The 17,254-nt window shown below is 48.6% G+C and overlaps 2 protein-coding genes across 6 annotated transcripts in view; one reads left to right on the top strand and one right to left on the bottom strand.

Moving 5' to 3' along the window:
• Nucleotides 1-3,935, top strand: part of Slc25a48 (solute carrier family 25 member 48) — a 40,834-nt gene extending 36,899 nt beyond the window's left edge. For 3 of the 5 annotated variants that reach the window (XM_004632247.2, XM_023716568.1, XM_023716567.1), the window contains exons 7-8: nucleotides 227-360; nucleotides 3,530-3,934. In XM_004632247.2, coding sequence (XP_004632304.1) covers nucleotides 227-349 — 123 coding nt within the window. In that variant the 3' untranslated portion in view covers nucleotides 350-360; nucleotides 3,530-3,934. Of the gene's footprint in view, nucleotides 1-226; nucleotides 361-3,529 lie in introns of all 5 variants that reach the window. The other 2 variants (XR_002821358.1, XM_023716569.1) reach the window with 2 other exon arrangements.
• A 10,471-nt stretch (nucleotides 3,936-14,406) lies between these two features.
• Il9 (interleukin 9) lies at nucleotides 14,407-16,997 on the bottom strand. Its single transcript, XM_004632446.1, has 5 exons — nucleotides 16,884-16,997; nucleotides 16,754-16,789; nucleotides 16,633-16,665; nucleotides 15,595-15,726; nucleotides 14,407-14,526 (listed from the first exon to the last, which is right to left on the bottom strand). Exons 1-5 carry the CDS (start codon nucleotides 16,995-16,997, stop codon nucleotides 14,407-14,409), a joined length of 435 nt encoding a protein of 144 aa, XP_004632503.1.
• Nucleotides 16,998-17,254: the final 257 nt, after the last annotated feature.

Raw genomic sequence — 17,254 nt, 5'->3', positions numbered from 1 at the left:
ATGGCTCAGCCATTTGCCCTTAATCTTTGTGCTTCAATAGCAGAGTCCAGAAGGAAAAATGCTATCAAATGTAACTTGGGTCAGGGCAGGCACATGACTAGACTATCCCTTGTGGTCTTTGCCTGCACAGGTCTCTGGGTTTTGGTCAGGGCCAGGGGCCAGGGTGGACAGTACCATCACAGAGGGTGTGGGGGCGGCCCTGGAATAACTGACTTCCTGGACAAAGGTGTTTTTCAGAGGCATCACCGTGAATGCCGTGCGGGGTTTCCCTACAAGCGCCGCCATGTTCCTGGGCTATGAGCTCTCCCTGCAGGCACTGCGTGGGGACCACAGTGTGACAAGCCCATGAACACCAGCCAGGTCAGTGTGCTTCCTTCCCACTCATTTGTGAATGTGAAATTCCTTTCTTCATTATGAAAACATAATCTCTGAAATGTCCCTCAGTCACTGAGGCGGGTCATTCACAGGGCCTAGCAGGGTGATGAGTCACTGGGACCACAGTGGGCCCAGAATGCACCTGGTGCAGCCAGTTCCACCACACATTCTCCCATCATCAGCTCCCACAGACCTGGGAGAAGTGTACTTAGGTTCTCGGTATAAATGCAGTCCCTCAGGCCCCACCAAGGTGCCCATCCTCCTGCCCCTGTGGAACACCAACTCCATGCCAACCGTCAGACAGAGCCTAAGTCTGAAGGCAACCAACAGGTTCCTGAAGCCAGAAAAGACAGCTACCTGCCACCATACCTTGCCTCCCGCTCTACTTTCTTTTTCCTTCCCCACCACAGAAAGATCCCTGCAGCCTGAGGAAGCCTCTAACAAGGGAAACCCGAGTTTCAGTGCCCACAGGGTTGCCCCCCAGACACAGCTCACCATTGGTGCTACTTCCTCCCTCAGCTCACAACCCCTCAGTCCTGAGCTGCCATCCTCTCTCTCACTGTGTCTATGCTCCTGTGCTCCTGGCTGACTCCCTCCCCTCACTCCTCCCTTCCCCCTTGTCTTGGCTTCTGTAGCCTTCGTCCTCCTGCACTAGGAGAGCAGTCTCTTCCTCAGATCACCTGCCTGATGTATCAGCCAGGATGGGGCACACCTCTGTCCACCCACAGCCCTGCCCCACAGTACCCCAGGTGCCTGCTGGCTCCCCCAGCTTCCAACCAAGTGAAGGTCCCAGCGGCACTGCAGTGGTCCCCAACCCCTCACTGCCAGGCACCTCATGTGGAGCTGCCACTCAATGGCCACTCAGCAGTGGCACTGGATGGAACATGGTCACCCTCCAATAGCTCCTTCATGCCTCCTCTTCCTGTTTTTTGCTTTTGTTCCCTTGTTCTCTGGCCCCAAAGCTTCTCTGGTTACCTGCCAAACTCAAAAGACACAGAGAAGTGAGTCACTAGACTGTCTAGTCAACCAAAAAACCATTTTGTTTCAGGCTTGATGACTACAAATTCTTTTAGGGAGTGTGTTCTTTACCACAGAAGTCCAGAGAGTCTGTTGCCTCCTTTGGGGGCCAGGGGCTGGCAGGTGCCTTTGAGGGGTCACAGCATTCTGATGGGAAGCATGATGGGACCCAACCCTGGAAGAAAGGACAGGGTGCCATCAGTCAGGCTGGCCCCAGTGAGGCCTGGACCAGCCCTGGGAGCTGGCTTTAAATAAATGCTTTTAGCATTTTCCTAAGCACTGACATTCACAGCTCTTCTGGCTCTTTGTCCTTTTGTGTAAAAGGAAAAGGGGAGTAACACATTTTGCATAATTAAACCTTGGTAAAGGGTCACTGCATCTGGGTGTCATCCAGGGCAGGGCAGAGATGCTGTCTTGTTCTTAAAGCTGTGCTCATACTTGAGCTGCTCCCCACTTTTAAAGCTCCTGTGCTAAAATCAGAGTGTTTGTTATTGTGGACAAAACAGAAAGAAGAAAATAGATTCCTACAGTCACATCGCAAGAGCTTGTTACTATTGTGCCACACATTTTATGTGTATCCCCAAGAGCCAAGTCTACTTTATATGATGTATGTCACCCACTGTCCCCCATTTGCTAGTTCAAGACCATTTTTCCATATCATTAAACCTTCAGCTACCAAATGGTTCCTCTGCCAAGACCTCACAGATCCCAGGCTGGATATTTGCCCACATTGTCGCCCTGGCTTCTCTTGGCCACGCTGCTCACTGGCTACTTCAGGGAGAAGGAAGTTTCCGAGGGGCCAAGTCATGATTGTTCTTCATTTGGCTGTTCAGAAAGTTAGGCACTTTTCCTGAAAGTGTTCTTTCTTGCCTGGGCTTGGGCATCTGTCTTCCTTTGGAAAGTGGACTGCCACCATGAGGGACGAGACTGGTGTCCTTCAGGCAAGTGGGGCAGGAAGGTTCCCAGCAACTGCTCTAGGGCCCTGTTTTGAACAACCCCAGCCCAAAGTGTTCAACTTCCTGCTCTAACAGAGAATCAAGGAATGTCAAGGCATTTTTATGGTTGCTTCAGTGCCTCCTGTGGCCAGGTCTCGAACCCAGAGCCTGTGCACTGAGTTGCATTCTCAGCCCTTTGTGTTTTTTAAGATAGGATCTCGCTGCATCACTCAATTGCCCAGGCTGGGCTTGAATGTGTGATTCTCCTGCCCCAGCCTCCCAGAGTACTGGGGTTATAAGGGTGTGCCACTGTGCCCGGATCAAAGCTTTTTAAGACGACCTGGACTTGAACTCATTAGGTAGGTCTGAGACTTCAGGCAGTCGTGCTTCAGGGAGCAGCAATGTGGGCTCTTTCGTGATGTGCAAACGAATGGCTCCCTCATCGTAGAGATCGAAGCAGAGTGAAGAAATGCATGCTAGAGGAATAAAGGGCCCTCTGGCTCCCAGGAAGGAGCAGGACGGTGACTTTCTCAAGAGACCCTGGGCATGGGTGACAGAAATGACATGTGAATTGTTTCCAGATGTCTTCAGGGGCTAAAACATCCAGCTGCTTCAAGTTAAATGGAAACAGAGCACTTCTTATTCACCCCTGTGTTATTTCTCTTCTAGGCCACGTGTCCTAGTGACACAAGGACACTTGAAGTAAAATGCAGTGTGAGGTTGTTGTTTTGTGATAGGGTTAGTGACTTAATTTTTTATCTGTTCACATGGAGAAAGCAGTGTCAGACAGTATAAGGAAAAAGACCTTTGGTGGCAGAAATGTCATCCTAGTCGCTGGCCAGCAGCCAGCTCGTAGGCTTTTCCAAGGCTCCCAAGTCCAGCTGTGCCATCCCTGCCTGCCCACCGGGATCCTGGACCTAGCTCCTTCCTGGACAATGCCCATCTGCTCTCTGCCCTGACATGCATGCTCCAGACCTCAGTAGCCTACTGCCAATTCCAGAAAAATTCATATTTAAGAGAGGACACGACCTCCTTCTAATACCTTTACATATAATCCCAGGCTTCCCTCCTGCAGTGTTCATGGTGATAACAGACTGGACACTCATGCCTCACAAAGGTGGTCTGCAGCAGGAGGTTCAGCCTTAGGGGCTGCTGATCACCTTGGAAGATAACCTTCTTATGCTTCCTCCTTTTGTCCCCAGGGTTGATGTCACCTGAACAAGGCTTTATTCTCCTATAAGTGAGTGCTGGTAGCATCGACAGAATGAGTAGCAGTGAATTTGTGGCAGAGAAAGGACGTTGGGCATCTGGGCCCTGAGCCAGGTGGCCTCTCTGGTAGCATGCTGCTGGCCTCGGCACCCCCTTCACAGAAGTCCAGGCTCCCCTCACTTCCGGCTGGACTGCCAGGCTGCTGCTTAAGGAAGAAGCAATGGACCGCAGGCCAGGCAGTCACTATCTAGGTTATCTCTGGGCCAACTCCTGGAAACCGCTGGAGCACAACAGGCCCTACCCCCGTGGCTGTTGTGAACTCATTAGCGACTCATTCAGGAGCTGGAGTTAACTCTTAAGTTTTCAAATAAAAGCTTTGAAAACCTCTTGGGGTGTTACTGTGTCTGATGACTCTGCCTGGTTTTCAGGAAACATCAGCCACCCGCATTCATTCCTCAGGGGAAGCCCCTGGTGGCGTCACCAGCCCAGAGAGCAGCCTGTATCCCCCAGGTGAACAAAGGGGCTATGGATGGCAGCCTTTCTGCCAAGAGCCTGAGGTGGGCAGGGGAAGGTGCAGGAGTTGGAGGGGACAACCAGGAGCAGACTTCCTCGAAAGCACTGTCCGCCCTGAGCAGTGACATGTTGCTGGCGAATGGCGCTGTACTTGAGAGGTTGTCCCTGAGGTTGGATGGTGGTGGGTATTACTTCAGGGAGAACAAAACAAAGCAAAACATTTCTAGAGTGATTTCACTGTCCTGTATTTTCTTTCCTGCTGGAACTGTGTGGAAAGGTGTGTTTGTCACTTTTCTGTTACTGGGATGAAATACTTGATGTGCACAACCTAAAGGAAAGAATTTAGTTTGGCTCACAGTTGCAAGGTCTCAGGCCACAGTCAGCTGGCTCCAGGAGGGGAACATCGGTGTGGAAGGGCAGCGCAGAGGAGAGCTGTTCAACTCCTGGCATCCAGGAGTACATGCTTCACTTCTGGGCGTGCTTGGGAACCCTGAGAGCTGGAGTCTATCCAGGGGTAGGATCTAGTCCTCGACCCCCTTCACTTTGGCTCTTCCCCTGCTCTCTGCTTTCAGATGCCATCAGTTGAGCAGCTTGGCCAGGAAGTACCCTGACGGTTCTTCCAGGAAGTACCTTCCATCCTCATTCTTCTCTCTTCAGGCCCCTGGAGATGTCACTGGCTCAGAGGGAAACTTGCTCCACTCAAGTGAGCGCAGCAGCTATGGATGGTGGCCTCCCAGCCTTTCCCTGGGTCAGGAGGGCAGAGCATGGTGGCTGGAGAAGGCACCCAGAGACACACAACCTTAAGGTCCTCTCTCTAGCAGGACACATATATCCATTAACTCAATCACCACACATTTGCTGAGCACCTGCTGTGTGGTTCTGCCGTCTCAGGTGTTGGGGACAACACAAGAGGCGCCACAGCAACCCCATGCTGGTGTGTTAGTCTCTGTCAGCAACAGAGCTGGGTCTTTCTGTCCATCTCGGCCTGGGCAGGTGCCAAGGGTGCTGGAGAAGGGATGTTCCTCATACTTGATTCCCTTGCAGGTCTACCCAAAGTCTCTGCTGTCACTTGCGCTGAAACATCTCTCTTAGGTCTGTCTCCTCAAGGCCACATGCTGGCACAAGTCCTGGTGGCTCAGTTTATTTGGAGGCAGTGGTTTCAGGAGACCAGGCAGGGCCTTCCACTGGGCACTCCTGGTGGCTCAGGAGTGTCAGGTTTTTTTTTTTTTTTTTTCAGTACTGGGGATCAAACTTGCTAGGCAGGTGCTTATGCTGCTGAGCTATATCCCCAGCCCACTGGAATATGAGCTTTCGCCAGGTATCTAAGCATGTCTCCAATTTCCTCCATCATCTTAGTGCCCCTTGGATGACAGATCACAGAGGAAAGTGTTGCTGAACCAGCTTACAGATGAGGAAGCCGAGGTGCTAGTGGCCTCAAGCCCCTGGTAAGAATTTTGATCACCAGTCTCCCAGAAGGCACACTGTCCTTGTGGCCCACCTTAGGAGACAACACTAGCAGCAAAGGTACTGACCACTTGGCAGTGAAAATTAGAGAAATTTGTTGGGACCCATCGTTTTGGGGTCTCAAGCAATCACTGAAGGCCTTCTTAAGTGTCACTGGAGCTTCCTTCCCTGCCCTCCATTACTCTGCAGGTTGCCTGGGATTTAACCACTTCCCCCATTCCATCAAGGGCCAGGTACATCATGGGTACCCAAACACTGGCTGAGAGCTCACTGAGTGGGACAGTGGGCCCTCTGGAGCAGGAGCAGTCGTCCACCTCCCTTCATAACCCTGCTCTGTGGTTCTTTCGCCTGGACAACCTCAACCCATCTCCAGGGATAGCAAGGTCCCCACTCAAGGCCCAGCTTAAGGCTTCATAATCCTTCCTCTGCCTTCACCTTCCATGGCCTTTCCACCAGAGAGCTCCACAGTGTCCCACCTGTGTCACAGTCACCTCTGTGACCTACTCTTGCTCACTGTGTCCTCCCTGGAAAGCCAGACCTGAGTCTTCTTCATGTCCAGACTCTGGGCAGCAGCAATCATGGACAGTGTTTGAAATAAAGGAAACATACGCTTTTTTTTTTTTTTTTTGAAAATAAAGGAAGCATCATAATCATCATCGAGAACAGTCTGGAATAATAGAAATTTAGAGACTTTCCACGTGTCCATCAACCCAGAAGTGAATTAAACCAGTAGAGACACACCCACCCTCTCGAAGAGGGTCACAGAGCCACTGAAAAGAATGAGACAAAACTTTCACACCTTGCGATGGACGTATTATCCATTATGACATATTATGTCAGAAATGTAATAAATCCACAAATGATATGGCAGGAAAAAGCATGTTACTCACTTTCTTTTTACAATATATCTTATACATACAAATTGTTTGGGCACCAAAAAACGTTGGGAACATCCTATATCAACCTTCATAGTGACTTTTTGGGACATGAGCTTGCAGAAGGTTTTCAATTTCTACTTTGATGGTTTCTTTGTGTTCAATAAAGTATTTTAATTCTTTGCAGTGAGCATATGTTCGTTTTATGCTTTATCATAAAAAGCACTTTTTCATGCACACGGAGCAGGGCTATTGCTGGGCAACAGCTCTGCAGGCTCCCCCTGGCTCAGCCATCCGCACACCTCAGCAAAGCTGCAAGGGCTTTTGTTGACCCTACATGCCCTCGCGGAGGAGGTGACGGCCTGAACACGCTTTGTGCAACCAGTTTCCCCCAGAAAAGCACCAGGGCTGGAAATAAATGAAACTCAGCTCTAACGTAGAAACTTGACCCCAGCCCTGACCAATTTCGTGAAACAGGGAGTGCTCACCCATGTTCGTGCCCACTTCCTTTTACGGGTGCGTGAGGAAGGTAACCTTGTGTGCAGCTCTCGGTGCCAGTAGCTTTGGGATTTTTTTTTTTTTCAGTCAGCATATTGTGCGTGGCTTTCTCTCATTCCAGCACACCCTCGAAAAAGTGTGCAGTCTAACTTCACGCAGTTCTGTGCCAGTAATGACAGGGACTTTGCCTGCGGGCAGCTCAGGATTAGGCAGTGACTCCCTTGACATTAAGAATGAATGCCTTTCACGAGATGGGGTTGTTTCCAAAAAACGATAAAAACAGAATTCCAAGCAAAGCACCAGTTTTGGTGTCATCGCTGTCCTGGAGGCAAAGAACTTTGAACTCGGCAAGTAAGACGCACTGAGCACCACAGCTTTGGCTCAGCAGCGCTGATCAGCAGCGGGCCTTTCGCTCCTGGGAATTCCGAGGGCCGGCCGCTGCTCCTCTTGCGCTGTGGCCCATCCGCAGCCCCACATTGTGGGGTGTACTCCGCTGCCTGCTTTTACTTGGCTCAAACTCATTCTGCAGAGCCTGTTTCTCCTCCTCCTTTTAATAAAACTTTACTACTATTAAAAGATTAAATAATCAAGAGCCCCAGAGAACTTTTGCTTATTTACCAATATCTACCAGAAATAAAAAACTAAGACATTTAAAAATATTTCTTCATTTAAAATATAATTATAAACTCACTACTTGTCAGCATAAGTAAAATAATTCATGCAAATATTCCTTCCAAGCAGGAATCATGACAAGGCTGGCCCTGATTTTTCTTTTTGCTGCTCTGGCTAACGTTTGGGGTAAATGGCAGGCAGCTGAGTTCCCCCGTCTGCGCCGGCTTTCAGTCTATGCGCTCTCCCTGGGCAGGCGGTCTTGGGAAAGCTTCAAGCACACGCATGAGGAATGAGATGGAGAAAAGCGGCTGATGGCTTAGGGGTACAGGAAAATAGTTTTGACCTCATGGGCATCTTTGAGAACCGCTGCCTATGTGCTAAGACACTCACCCAAAGGCTTGTCAAAGACCATCTTGGCTGGTGTACCTCACAAGTGCCACTAGGTGGCAGCAGAAATCAACTAAACCCGCCACAGGCGTCTGCACCTAGTGGGTGGTGACCTGGGCCTTGGTGACAGAATTTGGGCCCCTGCCACTTTTCTTCCTGCTTCTGGCTCGCCATCTCCTGTGTTGTTTCCTATTTCCTTCTCTGTCATGGACACAAACTCAGATTAAGGCGAGCTTCACCTTAGGTTTCAGTCTGAGGTCAGCCATTGGCTGTCTACGTGATCTCAGCAAGCTTTTGCCCTCCTGGCCTGAGTTTGTTCACCTATAAAAATGGCCACACTTGCCTCTTTTATCTGCTATCCATGACTTCAGTGACAGTCAAGTGCAAAAAAAGTTTTTGAAACTGTGAAATCCAAAGCATGGGAGTTGGAGGAAGGCAGGAGACACTGTAATTTCCGGTTTGGATTTTTGCTGCTTTCCTGAGTCTGCATTTTTTTTTTTTTTTTTTGAAGGCAGACACAGGATTCCTGTGGTGACATTGCCTGGGCCTGGGCCTGTCTGTGAATCCCTGAGGACTACAGGTGCTAGGCTTTTGGGGGCCCGCAAGTGGACAAGCCATGAGCGGGGAGGGGTAGGGTAGAAGTAGACTTTGACCTTTCTGATGGTCACAGGACCTGAAGGGGCACTGATCACAGCCCTAAAGGTTTCTTTTTCTTTTACTTTTTCTTTTTTTTTTTTTTTGCAGAACCGGGGATTGAACTCAGGCCCTTGCATTTGCCAGGCAGGTGCTTATTCTACCAAGCCATCTCCCCGGTCCCCTAAAGGTTTCTGACTCTTAAGTGGCTTCCAGGAAATATCAGAGAGGTTTCCAGAAAAGAGTTAATCCTGAAAAGAATTCAAACTAAGAGGATCAGGGAGCCGGAGACCCATCCAGAGAAGTGGCGCTCCATCCTCTGTCTCAGCACGTAGAGGGTCCCCTGATTGGTCACAAGTACTTGTCTCCGTGCATCTCACCTCTTTTCAGCACCAACCAGAGTTTTACCTCAGACACCTATAGATGTCGGGGACAATAGCAACATTTTCCTTGCTGTGTGCTGAACCTGGCACTTGGCACTTATGGTTGTCAAGTGATTAAATTACGTCTTCAGGTGTGCAGAAATATATGAAGCTTGCTTTGTTTTCTTACCTAAATTTAGGTGCTTTTGTTTTAAATTTATATGGCAGAAAAAGTCAAATAAATCAGAAAATTTATTTAGCTCTGATTTTCAGCTCAAGATTTTCTCTTCTTTCTCCTTCCTCTGGAGGTGTCTTTAGATTCTGGCATTTAGGGTAGGAGAAGAGTTCTGGATCTTAAGATGGGCTCCAGTCCCACCCTGGTGCTCTTCCTGGCCAGCACTGGGGCATGGCTTTCTCCCTGTGGTGGCTTCTACAAAGGCAGTTTCACTTATACCTGTCCTCTGACCATGGGGTCCAGGTTTGCCATGTCTGCCAACCCTGAGACCTCTCTCCCCTGTGGGGGAAACCCTGGCTTCCTCAGCGGCCCTCTCAAAGGGTGTACCAAACCCACCTTCCACGGAGCAGCATACAGGTGGTCCTCCATATTCCACACCTGGGAAGGTGCTCAGAGGCCTTTTCTTTTCAGACTTTTCTCCCAGGGCACTGAAGATGCAGCCCAGGTATCCCCTGCTCTGAGGCCCTCAGCCCCAGCCCTCACTCATGCAGGTGCAGCAGCACCCCATTTCAGGGTGCAGCAGGGCAGCCCTCTTCCTCTCCTCTCTGCTATCTCTTCCATACCGTATCTCAGGGCTCAGAGCTCCACCTTTATAAACTCAAATGTCAAGAATTAGTCTCTAATTAATAAATAAAGGACTATCATCTCAATAGATGTGAAAAGAGCATTTAATATAATCTAATACTAGTTCATAATAAAATGCTCAACAGACCAAAACTAAAAGAGAACTTTCTCAATCCAGTAAATGGTATTTATGAAAAGTGGACAACTCAAATCAGATTTAACAGTGAAAGGCTGACTGTTTACCCTGAGAACAGGAAGCAAAGAAGGAGGCCCGCTCCTCACCACTGTTCAGCCTTGTGCTGGAGGCGCTAACCAAGGCAATTAGGTAAGAACGGAAAGGAAATGCCACCCAAGGTGAAAGAGAAGCGAACTACTGCTATGTGCGGATGCTATCCTCTGGTGTATAGAAAGTCATAGGGCTCATGTCTTAATAAAATTATTGAATAATAAAAAATAAAGAAAGAACATTTGGGGAATAGAGAAAGAATTTTGTGTTCTTGCTGAGGCCCCTTTGTGGGGATAGGAAGGTCTTATTGCAGGAAAATATGGGAGCAGGACAGCATAATGGGTACACAGAGAGAATTACAGAGTTGAGATTTTAGTTTTTGTGAAAGGATGGATGGATGGATGGCTTGACCCAGTCTCTGCAAACTACTCCTCCTAGGACCTGACTACCTGCCTAGAGCAGCAGATTTAGAGGGAACAATGTTCCCCTGGCAACTCATGTACCCTCTCTCGGCCTCAGTTCTCTCTTCTATGCAATGGGATTCATTATAAATGATAATCAAATAGGGGTTGGGGAGAAAAGTTTGGTGGTCTAAGCACCTGTGTGCCAAGGGCAAGGACCTGGGTTCGATCCCAGGTACTGCAAGCCATCCTGGCCCCGGAACCCCAGGCGCACCATGCCTGCCATTGAAACTGGGTGTGGTGGTGCACACCTATAATCCCAGTGCTGGGGAGACTGAGACAGGAGGATCACTATGAGTCCAAGCTGTATATCGAGACCCTGTACCTAATTAATTAATGAATTAATTTTTAAAATAATGAAATAAATACACCATGGGATGTCGAGAGGATGCAACTAGATGTTCTCCAGAGCATGCTTGGCAGAGCGCCTGCTGCACACTATGTACTTAGTTAATGTTAGCTGTTCTGCGTTCTCCAAGCTGGATTCGTGATAAATCTCAACTCTGAACCACAGGCGGGAGGCAGTCAGCAGCACCCCTCCCTGCAGTGAATCTGCCTCGAAGCTGCCTGCAGGAGTGAATCTTGTGGCTTACACAGCTTTTGCAGAAAAGAGAGGGAAAGCACCAAGCCAGCAGGTGCTTAGAGCTGCAGTTCGCACCGCTCTGCACTCTCAGGCTGTGTTCCGAAACCATCCCCTGCTACCGGCTTCTGCCCCACTGTGGTGTTGCTTAAGGACAGCTGCTGAGCTGGGTGTCTCCCCAGAAACCACACTGTGTAACAGATGCAGCTGTGCCTGGGGCTAGTCACTCAGGAAACCCAGCTGGGAGAGCCGCTGCCACCTGGATGCCGCATGGCCAGCTGGTCAGGAAGCAGCAAAATCCTTTTCCCAGCTGCGTGCAGCCCAGCCCCAGATGAAGAGTAAACAGGCTCTGAGTTAGAAAAAAAAATGTTTTGCTCATGCAGCTCAGTGGATCCCTTATTGCCATTCTGAAACCCAAACAGCTTTGCAAGCTCAAGGTCACTGTGACTCATTCGGTTCAGTTCTTGATTGCTCGGCGTGAGCGGTGCCGAGTTAGCTACCTCATGGGCTGTGTTTTGATGCAGAATATTGATGTGCTTAATTAGGGAAGCTTGCCCCAGGCTCTGCTGTGGGTGTTATGCAATATGTGACACATGAATTGTGTATTCGCATTCAAAAAGTCTAGGACACTTGAATTCTGAACCTCATCTGACTGCCCCACACCCTGAGTTCCTGCAGGAAAGCCTGTGCCCTGGTACTGCAGTGAATCTATCTTACCCTCAGGCAATGGTCAGAGGAAACAGAACATGCAAATTGGGTATAAACAGAATTTTAAAAAAGCAAATGGAAAAAGGAGAGGGTTTGGAGCCAGAACCAACAGGGAGTGATTCCCTACTTGAAGTATTACTAGCTGCTGGTTCTTGGGGAAGTCATCTCACCTAGGAAGTTCTGGTCTTCATGCTTATAAAGTGTAAATCATATCTGCCTCCTATCACTGTCAGGAGGTGAGACAAAACACTGGATGCCTGGGACATCACTAGGAAGGGCTTAAATATTAAGTGCTAGCGAATGTGTTACTTGCTAGATCTCTTGCTCAGCACCTGCTGCACAGCACCCACAGAGTTGCAAGTTCTAGGGAGGAAAGACACCTGGTTCTGGGGTATCCACAGGCTGCATGGAGGTCAGGCAAGACAGGCATGCTTGGACACCCTGTTGGTGTGCTGTACAGAGGCAGGACTCCTGCACTGGCAGCCCCACTCATGAGGAAGGAGAGAAGCCAGAGCGATGAGTGGTCAGAACTTTAAGTCTCCAACAATAAGATATATAGAGATGCTGGGGTATATTACTGAGAAGGGCTGAGTGCTAATTCTTCCATGTACTATTATGGGACATTTCCCCGCTAACCTCTTCGGTAGAATTTGCAGCACTCCTACCCCACTCCCACTGGCCAGTAATGTTTCCCACACCTCTGGGGAGGCAGATGCATCACCAGATGAGTCCACTGTCAGTACACCCTAAATCTGTGTCCCCACCGAAAATGTTTGGTGGAATTCAGCCATTAAGGAGAACAAAGTGAAACACCAGCAGTCTCCTTTTGAAAGTCCTTTTAGTACAAAAAACGACATGTGGCCCTCTGATTTTTATGTCCCCAGAAATAATAGATCTTTCCATTCCAACTAAGGCTAAATCTGTGATTGGAAGGCACCAGGGACCCAACGTTTCTGTGCTCAAGTAGAGAAGAAAACATTCCACTGGCCTGAGGCCTCTCAGCAAATTCCCTCTCACCGGTGCTGCGCGGGAGGGGCATGGTGGCAGGCAGAGGGCATGCCTGCACCCAGGCTCCTCACTCAAGTAGCTGCACAGCGCCTGGGCCTGGGCTTCTGAGATGGGACCTGCTTTGTGGGGCAGGTGCCACCTGGTTTTGCTAGACTTCATAACTGATGAGAAGGAAAGCAAAGCCCGGCTCTCAGGAGACTGGCTCTGCCCCTTCTGAACTTTCCATACTGTTGTGATGAGAACTAAGCCCCGTGGGTCGTGGTGGCTAGTCCTTCAGAGAGCAGGGGCAACTCGTATTGTGGAAGAACCTAGGGAAACTCACCTGGACAGTTGACTTTATCCTTTAAAAGCCTCTATGTCCTGGGCCGTATGGGTAGCTCCCTGGTAAAGCCTTTGCTTGGGATGCATGAGGCCCTAAGTTTGGTCTTACACACTACAAAAAGAAAAAGAAATAATAAAAGGCTCTGAGTTCTCCCCAATCTGCCAAGTCTTCAGGATATGGGTGAAAGGGCCATCCTGATTGGCAGACCACCCCAGTCCAGCCTTCATCTTGACTCCACTCACCCGCCATACGGGGCCCTGGAAGCCACATAGGAGGGTTGGCAGTCCTCCCCTCCCAGGGGGCCAGGCGATAAGGACTCCAGCCTAGACCTGCCCCTAGGTGTTGGGAAGGCACCACAGTGTGCGCTGGGTCCTGTCCCTTCCCTGGGTGTTAAGCTCTTTGCTGTCTTGTGTATGACCCTGCCTGAGGCAGAGACAGGTCACCACTGTGTTTCACCTCCCAAAGCCTTTCTTCTATTCAGACCACATTCATTTAGCACCTGCCCTGCACTAGGTCGGCACAGACACCAAGTCACAGAAGTGAACAAAGTAGTTCTTTGCCATCAGCGAGCTGGCCGGTGAGCAGGGAAGATCAGAGAATATACAGTAACCGTAATGGACTGGAGGGCATCTTGGAAGACAGAGGACAGAGTGGAATAGAGGCAGGACGGGGACCAGGTGGGGCAGGTGGAGGATTAGGGTGAGGTGATTCCAGGCAGACCCTGGGCCAAGGATTGCTTAGAATCTGAGCCCCTGTCACCCAACCAGGCCAAGTACTGGCATGTGGGTCTTGTTCGCTGATGGTCTTTCAGGTGAATAACTGGTATTGACCTCAAAAGATAGTCCCCTGACACTTCGCCAGTTCATCTTCAAGCTCTAGGCTGTCTTATGTATGACCATACCCATATTCTTGAGTAGTCTCTGGGTTTCTGGATTTGCTAAATGGCTGCCTTCTCCTATTTCCAGTGCATGCCTGGTTTCTTGGGAATGCAGCCTCTTGGCAGTGCCCCATCCCCCATCAGCCATGCCTTCAGCCTCCCCCACTGATGACCTTCAGAGTGTCCCCAGATACTTTACAACTGCAGCCTTGCTGTCCCAACCACACCATAAGGGCCTCCAAGGCTATGCTCAGGACTATGAGTTTATTTTATTATGGAATATTTGACCCATTCTCTCCTTTGACAGTTTTGTAGCTTTCTTTGTTCTAAGCATCAAGGAATGAACAAGCCATGAAGAGGCACTCAGAGACTAGCTTGTATTTTTCCCCCATATATATTTATTCCAAAATAAAGTCATAAAATCTTCAACAAATGATCACAACTGATTTTGGAATCAAAAAGTTGACTTGATTTTTTTCATGGCAATAACTTTAAGAGAAGGCGTCTTAAAAAATTCAATAAATAGAATAAATAATAAATCATCTTCATATTCGAGCTCCCTCCCTTTTTATCATTTCTTTCTGGAAAGGTTCCAGGAGCTGCTTCAGAAATGTCACCGTGTTGCCGGCTATGGTTTTGTTGCATGGCTGTTCACAAGAAAAAAGCTGTGGAGATAAAAGTTGACAAGGACAGAATGACTAAAGCAGTCTGGAACCAAGCAGCCACAGCAAGAATGCTGCTCAGAGCCTGGGAGGGCAGAGAGAGGTAGCAGGGGGACCTGCAGCAAATAGGGGGTAATGGGAGCTAGGTAGCATTTTGTGAAGACAGTATAGGGCTTAGGTAGCTTCCTTTGGGGTAGGACTTTAGGAGTCTGTTTGCATGCGTAATCAGACCTCTGCCAAGTAGCCTTGAATCTCCCCCATTACAGGAAAACTTTACTTGGGGCAGGTTGAGGCCTCTGATGTACTGTTGTCCTTTCTAGGTCATCTTACATCATACTGGCTAAGAGTGGAACTTTAGGGTCCCATAGACCCAAATTCAAATCACAGTTCAATCATTTATTAAATACGTAACCTTGGGCAAATTAGTGAAGCCCCCTGAGTTTCTGTTTTCTCCTCTCTCCCATGAGGCTGAGGACTCTTCACAACTGTCCCTAAGGCAATTCCTCAGGGAAGCAGGCTGTATCAGCCTAGATGCTGTTGACACTAGCACACAGGAGATTAAATAACCAGCACAGGGCTGCTGTGGAGGTCTGCAGATATTAATGCAAAGGAGAGCAGGGAGGTCATGAGGCCGGCCCCACACAAGGACGCATGTTGAAGAAGATGGGCATTCAGGCAAGTGGCAAACATCCACCTCTGTCTGGGTACATTTACCTTAGAAATCTATTTAGCCAGTTAAGGAAAAATCCTTTACTTGGAGGCTACCACATCTCTTTAGCGAGCAGATTGAATCTTTAAAATAATTTAATTTCAAGTGCACTCTAGTTCTAATTCTCTAGATTGTAGTTTCTAATTATCATTGGGATAGATTCTTTCATTAGTCAGGAAGCAGAGAGAAGACAATGGCTACACTGGTGCCAATTTTGACTACATTTCTTAGGTGTCCCTTTATGAACATTCCAATACCAATTCCAACTTTACCAACATTCCGCATTTAGGCAGAGTTGGCTGGCAGCCAGCATTTACATGAAAATCACCTCGTAGAACATTCCCATACAGACCCCAACTCACCGGACACTTGTTGTTCTTCAGGACGTCAACTATTCTTTTCACCCGACGGACGATCAGTGAGAATTTTGTCTTCTGTGTGGCATTGATCATCTGTGATAGCCCCTCCTGGAAGCAAGGCGTGGTACAGTTGTCCTGGAAAATAACACGGATTTATGAAAAGAAGCTCTCCAAGGACAGCTTCAAGAAGGAAACATGAAGATAATGACCCTAGAGACTGTTTTACTTCATCCCACATAAACCAGAGCTATAGTATTTTCTCATAGGTCCCTTACCAGTCTAAGAAATGAACTTGAGGTATATTTCAAGACTTGATCACTTTTCCACACTGACTCTGCCAGGAGACTTCTAGCATGTTCCATCCAGGAAATGTGGGGCCTATAATAGCCTGCATAAATAGGCAGCTCCTATCTACATTTCTAGATACCCTCTTTCCCAAGCCTAACAGGAGTAAGTTTGCAAGTGTAAAGTCCTTTACACCAGCAAGTTGGAGGTGCCCGTTGGGTGTGGATGGTGTATCCTCAGTTAAACCCCTGCTCGGTGGACTGAGGGGGTGGGGCTCCTTCTTACTTCTGTAACTGATGGGCCGCACAGTGTGGTGCTGACCTCAGCTGGGGTGGGCAATTCAGCTTCTCCCAGGCCCAGCTTTGGTGAGCACCCCAGCTCTAGTAACCAGGAATGAGCACAGTGGGGCAGGGGGATGAAAACATTCCTTTTTCCTCCCTTTGCCAGAGTGAGGAGTTGCTCCTTTGGAGTCTCTTTCATGACTCAGAGCATAATCAAATAATGCCACCACCTCACTCTGCACATGGCCATTTATCTAAGACAACAGCAACACTGTTTTTGAAATACTGAAAATTATCCTAGCTTCTCAAAGGCCAAAAGCTGTCTGATCACAAGGAAGTGAGTGTAGAAAAGAATTTCAAGATGTGTAACAATTATAAGTAGCAGCTTCTGACTTAAAATATCAGAACAATTCATTTTTAGTTAAAAAGCTTAACAAAAAATATGGTCAAGATCATTTTTGTGTATCATACTCACAGAAGGGATGGGCAGGCACAGACAAGAGCTCACCTGCAAAAAGAGAGATTACAGAGTAAAGATTCTATATGTGCAAACCAATATTAGTTCAGAAAGTTCTTACAAAAGAGCTGTCACTCACATTGGTGCTGCAGTTGCATGTGTACAGTGGATCATTCTAAAGCAGAGAGAGAGAGATACAAACCCACATGAGTGGTGCCATGGGCGGCTGCTGTCCCCCCTGCCCTCATCCCTGCAGCCCTGCCGCCTACCTGCAGGTTGTTGATGAGGTAGCTGATGTCGTTGATGCCTGTTAATGTGGAGCACGTCTGGCCTGCCACGGAGCAGAGAAGCAAGGCAGAGCTGAGGACTGTGGCCAGAAGCATCTTGACAGAGGACCGGAGCACCCTTGGCATGAAGACATCTTCCAAACGGGCTGCATTTAAAGCTCCTTTAGAAGAGGGAAAAACCCTGCCATCAAATTGATACCTGAGGCCCACTTTTTCTCTGTAAATTGGGGCCACTTCATAATGAAAAAACAAAACAAAATAAAAAACACACACTGAGTCACTTGACAAAGATAATGTTGTGCCAGGAAATAGAATTCCTCAGAACATGCTTTCCACCAAGTTGAGCTTTGAGA

This window comes from Octodon degus, unplaced genomic scaffold, assembly GCF_000260255.1.
Source record: "Octodon degus isolate 3935 unplaced genomic scaffold, OctDeg1.0 scaffold00048, whole genome shotgun sequence".
Taxonomy (NCBI): domain Eukaryota; kingdom Metazoa; phylum Chordata; class Mammalia; order Rodentia; family Octodontidae; genus Octodon; species Octodon degus.
This window is presented reverse-complemented; position numbering and strand designations above follow the sequence as displayed.

Coding starts and splice junctions, on each gene's coding strand:
- Il9 (XM_004632446.1), bottom strand. CDS start 16,997: ATGCTTCTGGCCACAGTCCTCAGCTCTGCCTTGCTTCTCTGCTCCGTG. Junction 16,790..16,883: donor ACCTCATCAACAACCTGCAG/GTAGGCGGCAGG, acceptor TCTCTGCTTTAG/AATGATCCACTGTACACATG. Junction 15,727..16,632: donor TGTGCCTGCCCATCCCTTCT/GTGAGTATGATA, acceptor GTTATTTTCCAG/GACAACTGTACCACGCCTTG.